Source organism: Crinia signifera, chromosome 5 (genome assembly GCF_055691185.1).
Source record: "Crinia signifera chromosome 5, ASM5569118v1, whole genome shotgun sequence".
Lineage (NCBI taxonomy): Eukaryota > Metazoa > Chordata > Amphibia > Anura > Myobatrachidae > Crinia > Crinia signifera.
The window spans coordinates 4,078,370-4,099,407 of record NC_139221.1 but is presented as its reverse complement, the minus strand read 5'-3'; the positions used below and the strand labels follow the sequence as shown (position 1 = coordinate 4,099,407).

Sequence of the window (21,038 nt, the reverse complement as noted above, 5' to 3'; positions counted from 1 at the left end):
AGGTCCCCCGGCAGGTGCACAGGTGTATTCATTACTCTGACACATCTCACAGGTCCCCCGGCAGGTGCACAGGTGTATTCATTACTCACTGACACATCTCACAGGTCCCCCGGCAGGTGCACAGGTGTATTCATTACTCACTGTCACATCTCACAGGTCCCCCGGCAGGTGCACAGGTGTATTCATTACTCACTGTCACATCTCACAGGTCCCCCGGCAGGTGCACAGGTGTACTCATTACTCACTGACACATCTCACAGGTCCCCCCGGCAGGTGCACAGGTGTACTCATTACTCACTGACACATCTCACAGGTCCCCCCGGCAGGTGCACAGGTGTACTCATTACTCACTGACACATCTCACAGGTCCCCCCGGCAGGTGCACAGGTGTACTCATTACTCACTGACACATCTCACAGGTCCCCCGGCAGGTGCACAGGTGTATTCATTACTCCCTGACACATCTCACAGGTCCCCCGGCAGGTGCACAGGTGTATTCATTACTCACTGACACATCTCACAGGTCCCCCGGCAGGTGCACAGGTGTATTCATTACTCACTGACACATCTCACAGGTCCCCCGGCAGGTGCACAGGTGTATTCATTACTCACTGACACATCTCACAGGTCCCCCGGCAGGTGCACAGGTGTATTCATTACTCACTGTCACATCTCACAGGTCCCCCGGGAGGTGCACAGGTGTACTCATTACTCACTGACACATCTCACAGGTGTATTCATTACTCACTGACACATCTCACAGGTCCCCCGGCAGGTGCACAGGTGTATTCATTACTCACTGACACATCTCACAGGTCCCCCGGCAGGTGCACAGGTGTATTCATTACTCACTGACACATCTCACAGGTCCCCCGGCAGGTGCACAGGTGTATTCATTACTCACTGACACATCTCACAGGTCCCCCGGCAGGTGCACAGGTGTATTCATTACTCACTGACACATCTCACAGGTCCCCCGGCAGGTGCACAGGTGTATTCATTACTCACTGACATCTCACAGGTCCCCCGGGAGGTGCACAGGTGTACTCATTACTCACTGACACATCTCACAGGTGTATTCATTACTCACTGACACATCTCACAGGTCCCCCGGCAGGTGCACAGGTGTATTCATTACTCACTGACACATCTCACAGGTCCCCCGGCAGGTGCACAGGTGTATTCATTACTCACTGACACATCTCACAGGTCCCCCGGCAGGTGCACAGGTGTATTCATTACTCACTGACACATCTCACAGGTCCCCCGGCAGGTGCACAGGTGTATTCATTACTCACTGACACATCTCACAGGTCCCCCGGCAGGTGCACAGGTGTATTCATTACTCACTGACACATCTCACAGGTCCCCCGGCAGGTGCACAGGTGTATTCATTACTCACTGACATCTCACAGGTCCCCCGGCAGGTGCACAGGTGTATTCATTACTCACTGACATCTCACAGGTCCCCCGGCAGGTGCACAGGTGTATTCATTACTCACTGACATCTCACAGGTCCCCCGGGAGGTGCACAGGTGTATTCATTACTCACTGACACCTCACAGGTCCCCCGGGAGGTGCACAGGTGTATTCATTACTCACTGACACATCTCACAGGTCCCCCGGCAGGTGCACAGGTGTATTCATTACTCACGGACATCTCACAGGTGGCGCTAGTTACTGCATGTGATTGGCTGAGGGCACCTGGAGGACTGGAGTTGGCTGTCATCTTTATGGTGTTATGGCCGCGCAGGCCAGGTGGTCGACACATATAATGTCAACATGCACTGGGTCGATGTGGCTTAGGTCAGAATATATAACTGACATCACTGTGCTGACAGGGCTGGAAGGTGGACAAGCAGTAGGTTATTAATGGCTGGGTTTTTGTACCGACAGGCAGTATTTCCTGCCACTAGGGCGTGGTCGGGGGATATAATAGTGCGCCGAGCACAGCGCGTCATGTGAGGGGACATGGTGGTACATTCTGACGGTGTCCATGTCAACATTCAAGAATATCGTGAAAAACCCATGTTGACCTTTTGACTGTCCACCCAGCCATTGCCGACCTAATGCTTGTGTCGTCGTTCCAATGCCAATGAGCCCTACCCGGCCGGACACCCGAGTCCCTGACCCCATTCCCCATACTGTAATGCAGGACATCCCATCATGCACTGCCACAATCATGGTATCACCTGTACCCCAGCGGGTAACCCCTGCCATAAGATATCAGTAACTGGCATGGAGAGAGAGAGGTGGCTAATGTGGATGTTATCCGGGTATTACAGGGACAAACACAGAAAGGGGACACCCAGGCTCTTACCCGAAGTCTCCATGGCGGCTGACCAGGACTGGTGCATGATGGTCTCTGCGGGATAATCTGTAAGAGATAATGGGGAAGCGCAGGATCAGCAGAGGGCTGCTGGACGACACTGGGATCTCTCACACATAGTGGCTGATTCAGGTGCAAGCCCTCTGTGTGATCACCGCCAGCCATCAGGCCTGAATCAGCCCCACAGTACATGCCGTAATAATAATAATCCATCCGGCTGCTATGATGTGCCTCCTACCTCCGAGGTCCAGGCTGGAGTGCTCACAGGTGTCCAGCACATGCTGAGGTCCACTCTCTGCCACCGAGCTGATCTTCTGCCGAAGGTTTTCCTCCCAGTTACTAAACCTGATCTGCTCCTGGGGATCCCCATGGCCCAGCGCCTGGTGCTCCATGGCGGCCATCTTCAGTTTCACCGCCCGGCGACAGTCGCCGTAGCGCTTCTTGCACACCTCGATAGTCCTATAGGTTGTCCCTACACTATTGACTCTGTTTACGACCTCCTGCCAGAGGCGGCGTTTCTGCGAGGCACTGCCCTTTAGCGACGAATGGCCGCACAGCTCCTTATAGTGACTGAGTACCCCCGACACCAGTGTCTCATTCTCCTCATCACTAAATCGCTGACCCCGCTGCCTCTCCTCCTCCCCATACGTCAGGTCGGCCTTCTTCAGCTTACGCTCAAACTGCTGCCGGTCCTTGTAGAGAAACTGGTGCCAACCCCCGCGTCTCCTCCGCCCTGCCCTATGGTGCCCACCGCCCCTCTCAGATTCCCTGGATAGCCCATTATGCCCCAGCCCGTGGGCCTGGCCCATCTTCCTATGGACGGTGTCTGCATAATGATGTTTTCTAGGGCGGCCCACCCTCCCTCTGTGTACTGCTCTCCCCCAATGTGAGTGACAGAGAGGGGAGAAAGGGGAGAAAGGGGAGAAAAGACAGAGAATGGTCATCATTAGTGATATTCTGACACACACTGATAGTACATATAACTCCTCCCCCCTCACTGCCACACTGACAGTACAGATAACTCCTCCCCCCTCACTGATAGTACATATAACTCCTCCCCCCTCACTGCCACACTGACAGTACAGATAACTCCTCCCCCCTCACTGCCACACTGACAGTACAGGTAACTCCCTCACTGCAAGACTAACAGTACATATAACTCCTCCCCCTCACTGCCACACTGACAGTACAGATAACTCCTCCCCCCTCACTGCCACACTGACAGTACAGATATCTCACATTGTGTGTTGTACTGAGGCTGGATGTACAGTATGAGGTATATCACGCTGCACGGTGTACTGAGGCTGGATGTACAGTATGAGGTATATCACGCTGCACGGTGTACTGAGGCTGGATGTATGAGGTATATCACGCTGCACGGTGTACTGAGGCTGGATGTATGAGGTATATCACGCTGCACGGTGTACTGAGGCTATATGTATGAGGTATATCACGCTGCACGGTGTACTGAGGCTGGATGTATGAGGTATATCACGCTGCACGGTGTACTGAGGCTGGATGTATGATGTATATCACGCTGCACGGTGTACTGAGGGTGGATGTATGAGGTATATCACGCTGCATGGTGTACTTAGGCTGGATGTATGAGATATATCACGCTGCACGTGTACTGAGGCTGGATGTATGAGGTATATCACACTGCACGGTGTACTGAGGCTGGATGTATGATGTATATCACACTGCACGGTGTACTGAGGCTGGATGTATGATGTATATCACGCTGCACGGTGTACTGAGGGTGGATGTATGAGGTATATCACGCTGCATGGTGTACTGAGGCTGGATGTATGAGGTATATCACGCTGCACGGTGTACTGAGGCTGGATGTATGAGGTATATCACACTGCACGGTGTACTGAGGCTGGATGTATGAGGTATATCACACTGCACGGTGTACTGAGGCTGGATGTATGAGGTATATCACGCTGCACGGTGTACTGAGGGTGGATGTATGAGGTATATCACGCTGCACGGTGTACTCAGGCTGGATGTATGAGGTATATCACACTGCACGGTGTACTGAGGCTGGATGTATGAGGTATATCACGCTGCACGGTGTACTGAGGCTGGATGTATGATGTATATCACGCTGCACGGTGTACTGAGGCTGGATGTATGAGGTATATCACACTGCACGGTGTACTGAGGCTGGATGTATGAGGTATATCACACTGCACGGTGTACTGAGGCTGGATGTATGAGGTATATCACGCTGCACGGTGTACTGAGGGTGGATGTATGAGGTATATCACGCTGCACGGTGTACTCAGGCTGGATGTATGAGGTATATCACACTGCACGGTGTACTGAGGCTGGATGTATGAGGTATATCACGCTGCACGGTGTACTGAGGCTGGATGTATGAGGTATATCACGCTGCATGGTGTACTGAGGCTGGATGTATGAGGTATATCACGCTGCACGGTATACTCAGGCTGGATGTATGAGGTATATCACGCTGCACGGTGTACTGAGGCTGGATGTATGAGGTATATCACGCTGCACGGTGTACTCAGGCTGGATGTATGAGGTATATCATGCTGCACGGTGTACTGAGGCTAGATGTATGAGGTATATCACGCTGCATGGTGTACTGAGGGTGGATGTATGAGGTATATGATGCTGCGCTGTGTACTGAGGCTGGATGTATGAGGTATATCACGCTGCATGGTGTACTGAGGCTGGATGTATGAGGTATATCACACTGCATGGTGTACTGAGGCTGGGTGTATGAGGTATATCACGCTGCATGGTGTACTGAGGGTGGATGTATGAGGTATCTCATGCTGCATGCTGTACTGAGGCTGGATGTATGAGGTATATCACGCTGCATGGTGTACTGAGGCTGGATGTATGAGGTATATCACGCTGCATGGTGTACTGATCACCGGCATTATACTCACCGCGGGCAGAAAACGAGTGGATGTGATTTTTTCTCTGTGTTTCCTGATCCTCTTCATCTGACTCCTTTTCAACCTTTATCTCCCGCTTCTCCTTTATCTGCTCGTCCTCACCTGCCAAAAGTCATTGGGTTACCCAATTATTCCCTCACCCTCCGCATTGTAGGTCAGTGATCCCCTCACCCCCCGCACCGCAGGCCAGTGAGCCCCTCAGCCTCCGCACCGCAGGCCAGTGAGCCCCTCAGCCTCCGCACCGCAGGCCAGTGAGCTCCAAATTTTCAGTGACAATGTCAGTGATCCCTACACCCCCCCGCAACGCAATTCAGTGATCCCCGTCAACGCATGTCAGTGAGCTCTTCACTCTCCGCAGGTCAGTGAGACCCTCACCCTCCGCACCGCAGGTCAGGTCAGTGAGCCCCTCAGGTCAGTGAGCCCTCACCCTCCGCACCGCAGGCCAGCGAGCCCCTCACCCTCCACACCGCAGGCCAGGCCAGTGAACCCCTCACCCTCCGCACCGCAGGCCAGCGAGCCCCTCTCCCTCCGCACCGCAGGCCAGCGAGCCCCTCACCCTCCGCACCGCAGGTCAGCGAGACCCTCACCCTCCGCACCGCAGGTCAGGCCAGTGAGCCCCTCACCCTCCGCACCGCAGGTCAGGCCAGTGAGCCCCTCACCCTCCGCACCGCAGGTCAGGCCAGTGAGCCCCTCACCCTCCGCACCGCAGGTCAGGCCAGTGAGCCCCTCACCCTCCGCACCGCAGGTCAGGTCAGGCCAGTGAGCCCCTCACCCTCCGCACCGCAGGTCAGGCCAGTGAGCCCCTCACCCTCCGCACCGCAGGCCAGGTCAGTGAGCCCCTCACCCTCCGCACCGCAGGCCAGCGAGCCCCTCACCCTCCGCACCGCAGGCCAGCGAGCCCCTCACCCTCCGCACCGCAGGCCAGCGAGCCCCTCACCCTCCGCACCGCAGGTCAGGCCAGTGAACCCCTCACCCTCCGCACCGCAGGTCAGGCCAGTGAGCCCCTCACCCTCCGCACCGCAGGTCAGGCCAGGGAGCCCCTCACCCTCCGCACCGCAGGCCGGTGAGCCCCTCACCCTCCGCACCGCAGGCCGGTGAGCCCCTCACCCTCCGCACCGCAGGCCGGTGAGCCCCTCACCCTCCGCACTGCAGGTGAGCCCCTCACCCTCCGCACCGCAGGTCAGTGAGCCCCTCACCCTCCGCACCGCAGGTCAGGTCAGTGAGCCCCTCACCCTCCGCACGTCAGGTCAGGTCAGTGAGCCCCTCACCCTCCGCACCGCAGGTCAGGTCAGTGAGCCCCTCACCCTCCGCACCGCAGGTCAGGTCAGTGAGCCCCTCACCTTCCGCACCGCAGGTCAGTGAGCCCCTCACCCTCCGCACCGCACGTCAGCGAGCCCCCCACCCCCCGCACCGCAGGTCAGCTAGCCCCCCCACCCTCCGCACCGCAGGTCAGCGAGCCCCCCCACCCTCCGCACCGCAGGTCAGTGAGCCCCCCCACCCTCCGCACCGCAGGTCAGGTCAGCGAGCCCCTCACCCTCCGCACTGCAGGTCAGTGATCCCCCCCACCCCCCGCACCGCATGTCAGCGAGCCCCTCAGCCCCTGCACCGCAGGTCAGTGATCCCCCCACCCCCCGCACCGCATGTCAGCGAGCCCCTCAGCCCCTGCACCGCAGGCCTGTGATCACTCACCATCTGTATTTGTAGAAGGATCTTCCTCTATCTTCACCTCAATCCTCTGCAGCACAACCTCGGGGAGACCTGTTATGTGGGTACAAGGAGTCAGCTTCGTGTCGGCACCATTGCAGTGTTGTAACCCGGGTGCATATATAGGAGTGGAGTCAGCTTTGTGTCGGCACCATTGCAGTGTTGTAACCCGGGTGCATATATAGGAGTGGAGTCAGCTTCGTGTCGGCACCATTGCAGTGTTGTAACCCGGGTGCATATATAGGAGTGGAGTCAGCTTTGTGTCGGCACCATTGCAGTGTTGTAACCCGGGTGCATATATAGGAGTGAGCGTCAGAATAGGAAAACGCTATTTTATTCTCCCACCACACCCTAGTTGATGGTAGGGCAATACCCCATGTCGACCTTTTGACTGTTGACCTAATGCTTGTGTCAACCTAACCCATGTCGACCTTCAGTCATGTCGACCTAGTGGTGTCAACCTAGTGCTTGTAGACCTAGTGACCGTATCCCAATCACCGGCCATTGCTATCTGGCTGGACCACCATGTAGTCCCTGAAGGTCACCCGCCGCGTCTACGGTCCTGCAGAGTGTCGGCATGTAAGCAGCGTTGGTGTAATCTGGCGCTGGCTCGATGGTGGTACTAATAATGTCTCTGGGGCAGATGGCGCTGAGTGTTAGTGCCCATGCCCACACCTGGCAACAGCATCCCTGGCAGAAGGGGCATCATTGCGTCATACATGTGCCCCTCAGGGTGGTCGGTTACGGCGGGCAGGGGACGATGACAATACAGCTTAGTGCCCGCTCCACTCACGTAATAGGTTGGGGTCCATACTGATGAAGCCCTGGGCGTCCCTGATGGCGCTGAGATAGGGGTGCTCCGGGGATAACATTCCCTGCATGCTGGACGCTCTTCTGTAATAGAAAATGACAGTTAGGAGCGGATTGCTTATTGTACCGTCCGAGGAAGCCGCTGACAGAGAGGTGGAGAAATGCGTTAAGGGGTGATACTGACCCCCGGGACCAGGAAGAGGCTGCCAGCAGCTGGGGACACAGACTGGAGCCCAGGGCTAACACCCTTAAGAGGACCATTGACTCTTAGGCCCTGATTCTGGTTTGTACGGGTGACCGATGTTCAAGTCCGGCGCATGCTCATATTTTCATATGCAGGACATCTGTGCAGGTGCCTTCGCCGACCTGCCAGTTGGCGCACATGGGGGGGGGGGGGATTTGTGACCTTATTCAGTTCTAATTGCAATACTAATTTGTTCTCAAAATGGTCAAAACCATGTGCACTGCAGGTGGGGCAGATGTAACATGTGCAGACAGATTTAAATTTGGGTGGGGTGTGTTGAAACTGAAATCTAAATTGCAGTGTAAATATAAAGCAGCCAGTATTTACCCTGCACGGAAACAAAATAACTCACCCAAATCTCCCTCTGCACATGTTACATCTGCCCCACCTGCAGGACACATGGTTTTGCCCATTTGAGAAGGAATTTGCCTTTGCGAGTGAACCAGGATAAGGGCCTAAGTATATGATCGCTTTTAATACAAATAAATAAAAGTGCAGGACTGTCTCGGTTATCTGACTTCTTGGCAATAACATCTCTGTGCCCATAATACAGGGTTGCCGACTTTTAGAAGCTTCTCTCAACATATAGGGGGCACATTTAACATTGAAAACACCCATTAGGGTGCTTATACAATTTTAAATCGCATACCATCGGCTGCCATCGAGTAATATCGCATCGGATACCATCGGATGCCTTATAGTCTGCGATGCGATGGGCGCCGTGCTAGGAAACAAGTACCAATTTGTGTTTATTAGATATTGGCCAATATTATGTGTTTAATGTGATTTTATGTACATTTTCTTTAAGTAAAGTAATTGTATATTCCCACCAGCGCTGTCTCATTAGTTATTTTTGGTACCCTTTGTGTTTCGGGTTCAGAATAAGCGCTCAGTTTGTGGAGATCTATCACACCTGTCCCATTACCCTGTGACACCCCATCACACTGCCAGCAATACCGCGAGTTATAACAACCAGGACATTGTGCCAGGGGAGCCAGCTGGCATAACCCGGCTCAGGGGGCGGTGTGAACATGTAGATGCGTCTGGTATAAAGCATAGGCCCAGGGCCTGCTGGCAGTATGGATACACACAGCGCGGTACAGATACACACAGCGCGGTACAGATCTACACACACAGCGCGGTACAGATATACACAGCGCGGTACAGATCTACACACACACACACACACACACACAGCGCGGTACAGATCTACACACACACACACACAACACAGATACACACAGCGCGGTACAGATACACACAGCGCGGTACAGATACACACAGCGCGGTACAGATACACACAGCGCGGTACAGATACACACACACAGCGCGGTACAGATATACACAGCGAGGTACAGATATACACAGCGCGGTACAGATCTACACACACAGCGCGGTACAGATACACACAGCGCGGTACAGATACACACAGCGCGGCACAGATACACACAGCGCGGCACAGATACACACAGCGCGGCACAGATACACATACACACAGCGCGGTACAGATATACACAGTGCGGTACAGATCTACACACAGTGCGGTACAGATATACACAGCGCGGTACAGATCTACACACACAGCGCGGTACAGATAGAAACATAGAATTTGACGGCAGATAAAAACCACTTGGCCCATCTAGTCTGCCCCTTTTTTTAAACATGTTACCTCAAACCATATTTGATCCTTAGGTGCTTCAACACAGGTGATGGCAATCATACATTAAAAGGAAAGTGCAGGAGCAGAGCATTGTGTCCCTCCTATGACTGTGGGCTCACTGGGCTGGTTCTCTGTCATGTGAGTCCGAGGCTCCACCCAGCGTTACAGCTTCAGACACACTTTGAGTGACAGATGTAGCCAAATATATAAGAGATGCCTTAGAAGATGTGGCAAAACTCCCGAGAGGAATTATTAGCCCCTAAGGAATCTAGCGACTCAGGAAATACTAATCTTAATGTGCCGATTACTCTACAATATTCTGTAAGGATATCAATATGCTTATCCCAAGCATGTTTAAATTGTACTACTGTATTTGCGTCTACCACCTCTGTTGGGAGGCTATTCCACTTATCTACTACTCTTTCTGTGATACACACACACAAAGCACATCACAGATACACACACACACAGCGCGGTACAGATACACACACAGCGCGGCACAGATATACACACACACAGCGCAGCACTTTGCATAACTTTGCAAATCCTGCATTTGCCCCTGCTAATAGGGAGAGCTGCACTGTGTGCTGATGTCACTTAGATGTGTGATGATGTGATTGAGATGTGTGATGTCACAGATGTATGGTGATGTCACTGCACTGTGTGTCGGGGATGAGGTACTGGAGAGGATCAGTGCATCGATCCCATCATAAGTGAGAGAGGAGGAATAAGTGTTAACCCCTTCATGACAGAGCCAGTTTGTGCCTTCATGACAGAGCCCTTTTTTTCAAATCTGACATGTCTCACTTAAGTGGGGATAACTTTTTTTTGCTTTTACTTATCCCAGTGATTTTGAGATTGTTTTCTCGTGACACATTGTACTTCAAGTTAGTGGTAAATTTTGGTCGATACAGTCTGTGTTTTTTTTTAAAAATACCAAAATATCGTAAAAAAATGGAAAATTTAGCAATTTTCAAAATGTTAAATTTTCTGCTTGTGAGACAAATAATCTTACCACTCAAAATAGTTAATAACTAACATAGACCATATGTATACTTTATGTTGCCATCATTATTTCAACCTCCTTTTCATTTTTTTGGACACTAGGAGGCTTAAAATATGAATAGCAAATTCTCAAATTTTCAAGAAAATTTCAAACTCTGATTTTTTTAGGGACCAGGTCAGTTTTGATGTGACTTTGAGGGACTTGTATGTGAGACACCCCCATAAATGATGCCATTTCAAAAACTGCACCCCTCACAGTATTCAAAACAGCATTTTGGAAGTTTGTTAACCCTTTAGGTGTTTCACAGGAATTAAAACAAAATGTAGGTGAAATTTCAAAATTTCTTTTTTTTTGCAGATTTGCAATTTTAATACATTTTTCTAAGGAACACAGTACATTTTACTAGAGAAATGTGACTAAAAATTGATTCCCCCAATTCTTTGGTTTTCATAAATATCCTATATGTGGCCCTAGTGTGCACGGTGACCAAACCACAGGCTTCATAATAGAAGGAGCACCTACTTGATTTTGGAGCCTCCTTTTTATGAGATTATTTTTTAGGCACCATGTAGGTTTCTAGGCACCATAAGATGCTAAAAGTTAGGAACCCCCCCACAAGTGACCCCATTTTGCAAACTACACCCCTCAGGGAATTCATCTAGGGGTATAGAGTACATTTCAAACCCCCAGGGGTTTCACCAATTGTGGTACAACTGGGCAGTGAAAATGAAAAAAATTAATTTTTCATTTTCACAGCTCAGTTGTATCAAAATTGGTGAAACCTCGGGGGGTTTGAAATGTACTCTATACCCCTAGATGAATTCCCTGAGGGGTGTAGTTTGCAAAATGGGGTCACTTGTGGGGGGGTTCCACTGTATGGGTGTTTCGGGGGTCATTCAACCAGAATCTGTGCTGCAAAATCCAAAAATCACTCCTTCCCTTCTGAGTCCTGCCATGCACCCAACTGGTATTTTTTGGTCACATGTGAGGCATTGCCGTACCCGGGAGAAATTGGGGCACAGATTTTGGGGTGCTTTGTCTCCTTCATTCCTTGTGAAAATGAAAAATTTTGAGCCAGATCTGCATTTTTGTGTAAAAAAATTTAATTTTTTACACAAAAATGCAGTTCTGGCTCAAAATTTTTAATTTTCACAAGGAATGAAGGAGACAAAGCACCCCCAAATCTGTGCCCCAATTTCTCCCGAGTACGGCAATGCCTCACATGTGACCAAAAATTACCAGTTGGGTGCATGGCAGGACTCAGAAGGGAAGGAGTGATTTTTGGTGGTGGAATGAATGGTGGGTGCTATGTCGCATTAGCAAGACCCCCGAAGCACCAATACAGTGGAACCCCCCCACAAGTGACCCCATTTTGGTCACCAGCTTTGGGAGGGGGGCTGGCGCTGCGGCTGGCGGGGGGGTGGGAGGGGTGCTGGCGCTGCGGCAGCCGGGTGGGTGGGAGGGAGGGGGGCTGCCGGGTGGGAGGGGGGGGGGGCTGGCGATCGTTGGTGATCGGTGCGGTATACACACACACACACACATATATATATATATATATATATATATATATATATATATATATATATATATATATATATATATATATATATATATATATATATATATATATATATATACATACATATACACACACAGATAGCGCAGGCCTTATGCTTGCTGGCGAATCGCCAGCAGCATGCTGCTGGCGATCCGCCAGCAACACGGCGCGCCATCTGACTGAGACGCGCGTGCGTCCCCCACGCACGCGCGTCTCAGTATCCGGGCGGCGAGGCGGACACAATACTGTCCGCCTCCCGCTCAAAGGGGGGCTGGGGGGACCCGAGGAGGCTGTGGGGGGGTGCGGGCGCCCGGTGTGGGCACCGGGCGACCGAGGGCAGCACCGTCGGAAGGGGACGCGCGCGCACCTCGTGCGCGCGCGTCCCCTTCCGACACACAGATGGCGCGGGAGCAGTGAATGGCGATGCCATCGCCATCCCCTGCAAAGATGAGCCCGGCCCCATCTGTATATATACATATACACACACACATATATATGTGTGTGTGTGTGTGTGTGTGTGTGTGTATATATATATATATATGCAATACTTATTTTTTTATTTTATTTTCACTTTTCTAGCAGCATGATGCTGCTGCTGCTGCGGGAGGGAGGGGGGAGGAGGGCAGCGCTGCGTGCGCACCATGGGAGCCGGGGGAGCTGCTGCTGCTGCTGCCGGGTGAGTGCCCGGCGGGTGGGAGGGGGGGGCTGCACATCGGTGGTGATCGGTGCTGCACCGATCACCACCGTTTTCTGTGTTACCGAGCGGCTTAGCCGCCGGTAACACAGGAAACGCTGTGATTGACTGTTCAGATTTGAACAGCCAATCACAGCGATCGCCGACCGGGGGGGGCACCCCTGCCCCCCCTGGGCGACGAGGGGGGATGTCTGCTGTCAGGGACAGCAGACATCACCTAACTGTCACTGCGTCTCTAGACGCAGTGACAGTTAGAAGTCATGACGTATATATACGTCAACGGTCGGGAAGTACTTCCCGACCATGACGTATATATACGTCAAATGTCGTGAAGGGGTTAAACAGCGAGGATTGCAGAAAACCAGCAATCCTCGCTGTTTAACCCCTGTCACGATCCGAGCTGTCAGACAGACTTTCTTACCGGCTAAGTGCCTCCGCAGGTTCAGCTTGCGGTCCAGACGTCATCCCTGCCGGCGTCCTGTCTGCCGTGCGCCATCACCGCTGCCATCCTCCAGTCCTCTCAGCGCTGCTGAGTCCGCGGCTGCGCGGCGCACCGCTCTCCTGTCTCCCAGTGACAGTCCCCAGTGCACGGCAATCCACCTGTCCGCCGCCATTGCTCCCAGTATCCAGCATGGTGTGCACAAACACACTTTCCCACCATAGCAGACATGGGGGCTGCCATGTTCTTCCCAGTCACATGTCTGTACTGTCCAATCCCGTTGGTTCTGATCTCCCTGTCATACCTGCCCGGCCAATCCTGGCCACCCAGTGGGTATAAGTATGCAGGGAGCTCTCAGAACCATTGCTAGTGCTTCAGTTGTCTCCAGTGTATGGTCAGCTGTCCTTGTCTCCGTGCAAGTGTATTTCTCTGCTGGTGTTGTCTTCCATGCTGCAGTGTATTCCAGGTTATTCCATCTCCTGTAAAGTCCAGGTTATTCCATCACCTGTGAGCCTGCCTCTTCAGCCAGCGACCAAGCCTAGCTCCGGGACTCTGGTCCTCCGATGCTCCAGCATCATCCGCCTCCGATGTTCCACCATCGATAGTCTGATACTCCGGACCCACAGTCAAGCTTCCGTCCGTCATTCCGGACCCACAGTCAAGCTCAAGTCTTCCGTCCGTCATTCCGGACCCACAGCTTCCATATCAGATATCCGGATCCGATGTTCCACCATCGATACCATTCATCACATCTGTAAAGTATTGCAATCTGCATGAACTGTCATTATTCCTGCATACTTTACTGCCTGTACCGTTACAACCTTCTGCATAATAAATCTGGTTGTACTTTTACCTCTGACTGCTTATTGGCTCTGGGTGCACTGTCGCGCAGTCCATGCGCAAGGGTCCTCTCCAACCTCACCGGTCCAGGTCCCCACCAGAGGTCTCAGTCTTGTCGACTAAGCCCCCTGGTGTGACAGTAAGCACTAGCCAAATGGATCCAGCCGCAAGCCAAGCATCACCATCCAGCCCTGTACAGCAACTGGCTGTTCGCTTGGATCAGCAAGAGGCTGCGCAGAGCCAAGTGATTCATTGTCTGCAAGATCTGTCTTCCCGGCTGGATAAGCTACAGACCACTCTCAGTGGCCCCTAGCCTGTCAGAGAACTTCCAAGTCCAGTTCATCCTCCTGTAATGGCTGCTGCACCTCGCCTTCATCTGTCTGTCCCCACCAAGTATGATGGGAACCCCAAGACCTGTCGAGGTTTTCTCAATCAGTGTGAGATTCACTTCGAGCTGCAACCCAGCAACTTCCCCACTGAAAGGGTCAAGATCGCCTACATCATCTCCCTCCTGTGTGGAGCAGCGTTAGAATGGGCGTCTCCCTTATGGGAAAGATCTGATGCCATCCTGTCCAATTACAAGGACTTCGTGTCAACATTCCGGCGTATCTTCGATGAGCCTGGGCGATCAGCATCTGCCTCCACTGAACTCCTCCGTCTCAGACAGGGATCCCGCTCCGTCGGGCAATATCTGGTCCAGTTCCAGATTCTGGCGTCTGAACTCTCCTGGTGTGATGGGTCCTTATACGCAGCTTTCTGGCATGGCCTATCCGATCGTATTAAGGATGAACTCGCTACCAGAGACCTTATATCATTGTGTATCAAAGTAGACCTACGCTTCCGAGAAAGGGCTGTAGAACGTCACAAGAGCGCTCCAGTTAAAGTACCAACTCCTCCGCCTTCTTTACCCACTGCTCCTGCGGTCCATTCCAAAGAAGAGCCAATGGAGATAAACCGCTTCCGTTTGTCTCCTGGAGAACGTCGACGTCGTCGGTTGGCACAGCTCTGCCTGTATTGTGCCGATCCTGCACATCAAATTTCTGCATGCCCAAAGCGTCAGGAAAACTCCTCCTCCTAGCCCGTCAAGGAGAGGGTAGGCTAGGAGTAATTAAGTCCTCTCCATCAGCAACTGATTGTGTCCTTCCAATTTCCCTACAAGTTGGTCAGCATTTCAAGACTGTCTCCGCACTTCTTGATTCCGGTGCCGCTGTACTGCAGAACTGGTCCACAAGTGGGGGTTGCCCACTGAAAGTCTTTCCAAGACGGTCTTCCTTACTGCTGTGGATGGCAGTAGGATTCCTGATGCGACAGTCTCCCGCAGAACTTTGCCACTTACAGTAAAAGTGGGAGTCCTGCACACTGAACTTTTGTCCTTCCTGGTTTTACCCCGAGCCACTCACGCTCTGGTTCTGGGTTTACCCTGGCTCCGTCTTCACAATCCTCGTCTTGATTGGAAGACATCTGAAATCCTTTCCTGGGATCCTTCCTGCTCCGGTACCTGTCTCCAAAAGGTACTCCCAGCTCGTCATTCTTCAGCCGATGCAGCAGACCTTCCGCCTCTTCCCTACCAAGAGTACTCAGATGTATTCAGCAAGTCTGGCGCTGATGTCCTACCTCCTCACAGACCGCGGGATTGCCCTATCGATCTTATCCCAGGCAAAGAACCACCCAGAGGTAGAACCTATCCTCTCTCTCTTCCAGAGACTCAAGCCATGACCAATTACATCAAGGAAAATCTGGCAAAGGGATTCATCCGTCCTTCGACTTCTCCTGCTGGCGCAGGATTCTTCTTCGTAAAGAAGAAGGATGGAGGCCTACGTCCCTGCATTGATTATCGCGGCCTCAATGACATTACAGTAAAGAACCGATATCCGTTGCCCCTCATTACCGAGCTGTTTGACCGTGTCAGCGGTGCAACCATCTTCACGAAACTCGACCTGAGGGGTGCATATAATCTCATCCGCATACGAGAGCGCGACGAGTGGAAGACGGCGTTTAATACCAGAGACGGCCACTATGAGTACCTCGTCATGCCCTTTGGGCTCAGCAATGCCCCAGCCGTGTTCCAGCACTATGTCAATGAGATTTTTCGGGACATTCTGTATCGTCATGTAGTTGTATATCTCGATGACATTTTAATCTACGCCAATAACATCACAGAACATCGTTATTGGGTCAAAGAGGTTCTGTCCCGGCTGCGAGCTAATCATCTCTACTGTAAACTGGAGAAGTGTGTCTTCGAGGTGAAGTCTATACCCTTCCTAGGGTACATTGTCTCCGGTTCCGGTCTTCAAATGGATCCAGGAAAACTGCAGGCCATCCAAGATTGGCCAATTCCCTCTTCGCTGAAAGGTATTCAACGTTTCCTGGGTTTTGCCAATTATTACAGAAAATTCATTTGTAACTTCTCTTCTATTGTGGCTCCCATCACTGCCTTAACGAAAAAGGGGTCTAATCCAGCGAAGTGGCCGGCGGAAGCCATCGAAGCCTTCCATCTGTTGAAACAGAGGTTCACTTCAGCCCCTGTGTTAAGACAACCTGATACCACCTTGCCCTTTATTCTCGAGGTTGATGCCTCCTCCGTGGGTGTTGGGGCAGTCCTCTCACAGAAAGCGCCCGATGGACGTCTTCATCCCTGTGGGTTCTACTCCCGTAAGTTCCTGCCTGCAGAGCGTAACTATGCCATCGGTGACCAAGAGCTCCTCGCCATCAAGTTGGCATTAGAAGAATGGAGATATCTTCTAGAGGGCGCTGTCCATGAGATCACAATTATCACAGACCATAAGAATCTTCTGTATCTCAAGTCTGCTCAATGTTTAAATCCTCGTCAAGCCAGATGGACACTTTTCTTTTCCAGGTTCCGTTTCAAGCTGTCGTTCTGTCCAGGGACACAAAACCGAAAAGCTGATGCCCTTTCCCGCTCATGGGAGCAAGAAAGTGAGTCTAAGTCCACACATCAACATTTCATTATTGATCCATGGCCTTCTCCGCAACGAGAGTTTCAAATCTCACGCCCCCTACAGGGAAAAGATATGTAAAGCCAGCTCTAAGAAAGAAGTTGCTCTGTTGGGCGCATTCTTCAAAATTCGCTGGCCATGCAGGCATTCAGAAAACTTACGAGTTTATCACCAGGTCCTACTGGTGGCCGTCCCTCAAACAGGATGTACAGGACTTTGTTTCCTCTTGTGCTAAATGTGCTCAGCACAAGACCAGTCGTCAGTCTCCTCCTGGGCAATTGATGCCACTGTCAGTGCCACATCGTCCTTGGACGCATATTTCTATGGACTTTGTAACTGATCTTCCAGAGTCTGACAAATTCACCACCATCTGGGTGATTGTTGACCGGTTCACCAAGATGGCTCACTTCGTTCCCCTCACCGGTCTTCCATCAGCTTCCAAGCTGTCCCAGCTCTTCATCAAAGAGATATTCAAGCTTCATGGACTGCCTCTTGAAATCATCTCCGATAGAGGAGTCCAATTCGTAGCCAAATTCTGGCGAAGCCTGTGCTCCCTGCTTCAAATCAAGTTAAAGTTTTCCACAGCCTACCACCCCTCAAACCAATGGCCAAACGGAGAGGGTGAATCAGGACCTTGAAGCATTTCTCCGCACATATGTCTCTTCTTCCCAAGATGACTGGGCTCAACTCCTTCCATGGGCAGAGTTCTGCCATAATAACCAATATCATTCTTCATCAAATGTCACTCCATTCCTTGCCAATTATGGGTTTCATCCTCGAGTTCCTGACTTCACTCTGCAACCTGTGTCCTCGGTACTTGTTTCCTATCTGGGCGCCCAGGTTTTGTACGTACGGCACCGTAATGAAATCGGATCGCATCGCATCGTACACATACACGATATTGACCGATGCGATGCGATGCGATTCGATTTCCGATAGGAAACAATGTGAAATGGCTCAATTTAGCCAAATTCTCATAGGAACAATAGTAAATGGGCCAAAAACACCCCTGAACATTGAAATGTCCCCCCAAAAGTAGTTTACGCCACCCCGCCATCAACGTGAACCCGAAGCGTGGCGAGCGCAGCGAGCCCGCGAGGGGCGGCGGTACGCGTCCTCCGACCTTTTCATGCCCTACTATCCACGTCGGCGTGGAGTGAGAATAGAATAGTGTGGCGAGCGCAGCGAGCCACCGAGCCCGAAGCGTGGCGAGCGCAGCGAGCCCCGCGAGGGGACGCGGATACCTTCACAGTTATACGCGTCCCCTCGCGGGCGACGCGGACACCTGGGAAGCCCGCGAAGGGACGCGTTTACCTGTGAAGGTATCCGTGTCCCCTCGCGGGGCTCGCTGCGCTCGCCACGCTTCGGGCTCGGTGGCTCGCTGCGCTCGCCACACTATTCTATTCTCACTCCACGCCGACGTGGATAGTAGGGCATGAAAAGGTCGGAGGACGCGTACCGCTGCGCTCGCCACGCTTCGGGTTCACGTTGATGGCGGGGTGGCGTCAACTACTTTTGGGGGGACATTTCAATGTTCAGGGGTGTTTTTGGCCCATTTACTATTGTTCCTATGATAATTTGGCTAAATTGAGCCATTTAACATTGTTTCCTATGGGAAATCGAATCGGATCGCATCGCATCGCATCGCATCGTTCAATATCGTGTATGTGTACGATGCGATGCGATCCGATTTCTCTACGGAGAATAGCATGGTGCGCAATTAACTTAGTGGGCGCCCAGAAAGGAAACAAGTACCGTGTCCTCTGTTCCAGCGGTCGACACGACCATCCGGCAATTCGTCAAATCCTGGAAGCTCATTCGTTCTTCACTCCTGAAAGCTTCAAGCAGGTACAAAAAATTTGCCGACAGGAAACGCAGAGCTGTGCCAGCCCTCCGTCCAGGAGATCGTGTCTGGTTGTCAACCAAGAATCTTCGATTGAGAGTGCCATCGATGAAGTTCGCTCCCCGATATATTGGTCCTTTCCCAGTTGAGCGAGTCATCAATCCAGTAGCTTACAAGCTCAAGTTGCCGCCCTATTTGAAAGTGCCAGCTACATTCCACATTTCGCTGCTCAAGCCGCTGGTCCTGAATCGCTTTCTTTCCAAGCTCCCCAAGGCTCCTAAGGTTTGCACCCAGCGTGGAACAGAATATGAGGTCAGTAAGATCTTGGACTCTCGCATCCGATATGGTCGTCTGCAGTATTTGATCGATTGGAAGGGCTACGGCCCCGAAGAGCGATCATGGACCAATGCCATCGATGTCCATGCTCCCAGACTCATCCGGGCGTTCCACTCCAAGTTTCCCCGCAAGCCTAAAAGGTGTCCTGGGGCCACCCTTAAAGGGGGGGGTGCTGTCACGATCCAAGCTGTCAGACAGACTTTCTTACCGGCTAAGTGCCTCCGCAGGTTCAGCTTGCGGTCCAGACGTCATCCCTGCCGGCGTCCTGTCTGCCGTGCGCCATCACCGCTGCCATCCTCCAGTCCTCTCAGCGCTGCTGAGTCCGCGGCTGCGCGGCGCACCGCTCACCTGTCTCCCAGTGACAGTCCCCAGTGCAGGGCAATCCACCTGTCCGCCGCCATTGCTCCCAGTATCCAGCATGGTGTGCACAAACACACTTTCCCGCCATAGCAGACATGGGGGCTGCCATGTTCTTCCCAGTCACATGTCTGTACTGTCCAATCCCGTTGGTTCTGATCTCCCTGTCATACCTGCCCGGCCAATCCTGGCCACCCAGTGGGTATAAGTATGCAGGGAGCTCTCAGAACCATTGCTAGTGCTTCAGTTGTCTCCAGTGTATGGTCAGCTGTCCTTGTCTCCGTGCAAGTGTATTTCTCTGCTGGTGTTGTCTTCCATGCTGCAGTGTGTTCCAGGTTATTCCATCTCCTGTGAAGTCCAGGTTATTCCATCACCTGTGAGCCTGCCTCTTCAGCCCAGCGACCAAGCCTAGCTCCGGGACTCTGGTCCTCCGATGCTCCAGCATCATCCGCCTCCGATGTTCCACCATCGATAGTCCGATACTCCGGACCCACAGTCAAGCTTCCGTCCGTCATTCCGGACCCACAGTCAAGCTCAAGTCTTCCGTCCGTCATTCCGGACCCACAGCTTCCATATCCGATATCCGGATCCGATGTTCCACCATCGATACCATTCATCACATCTGTAAAGTATTGCAATCTGCATGAACTGTCATTATTCCTGCATACTTTACTGCCTGTACCGTTACAACCTTCTGCATAATAAATCTGGTTGTACTTTTACCTCTGACTGCTTATTGGCTCTGGGTGCACTGTCGCGCAGTCCATGCGCAAGGGTCCTCTCCAACCTCACCGGTCCAGGTCCCCACCAGAGGTCTCAGTCTTGTCGACTAAGCCCCCTGGTGTGACAACCCCCTCGCCAGCAGCTCGCCCTATTCAACATTCCGGGGGAATCCTCGCCGTCATAACCCAAAACAGCGAGACCCGCGGCTAATGCAGCGAACCTGCTGTATTTAGCCGCGAGTCTCGCTGGTTCAGGAGCCGCATAAGCCAATTCCCCCACGCTCAAAAAAACGCTGTCGCTGCTCGCCCACGGCATTGAATACACCCCATTATCTCTGTTGCTGTCTGTGTGTATTCAGTCAGGCTAATCTGATAGTAACAATGATGCTTGTAGTAAGATTGCTTTATCTTTACATAAGATGTTCATACATGGTACAATTTAACGGGTGCGATGTGCGCTCCGGCGCACATATCACAGCACAAAAAGTATGTGCTGCACCAATGCTTATATATTTTTTGGGGGGGACGTTCATCTCATTGCATTGCATTCAAAACGCATGTGATCTAGAACAAAACGTACGGCACCTATCCCACCGTGTATGGGCA

At 52.2% G+C, this 21,038-nt stretch overlaps 1 protein-coding gene across 1 annotated transcript in view; it reads right to left on the bottom strand.

The window, feature by feature from the left end:
• Window positions 1–21,038, bottom strand: part of LOC146079863 (uncharacterized) — a 31,704-nt gene that overhangs the window by 4,162 nt on the left and 6,504 nt on the right. Inside the window, exons 2-6 of the mRNA XM_083186529.1 lie at window positions 7,760–7,860; window positions 6,952–7,020; window positions 5,254–5,364; window positions 2,568–3,200; window positions 2,321–2,377 (exon numbers count right to left, since the gene is read on the bottom strand). Of these exons, the coding sequence (XP_083042655.1) occupies window positions 2,321–2,377; window positions 2,568–3,200; window positions 5,254–5,364; window positions 6,952–7,020; window positions 7,760–7,860 (971 nt within the window). The remainder of the gene's footprint in view (window positions 1–2,320; window positions 2,378–2,567; window positions 3,201–5,253; window positions 5,365–6,951; window positions 7,021–7,759; window positions 7,861–21,038) is intronic.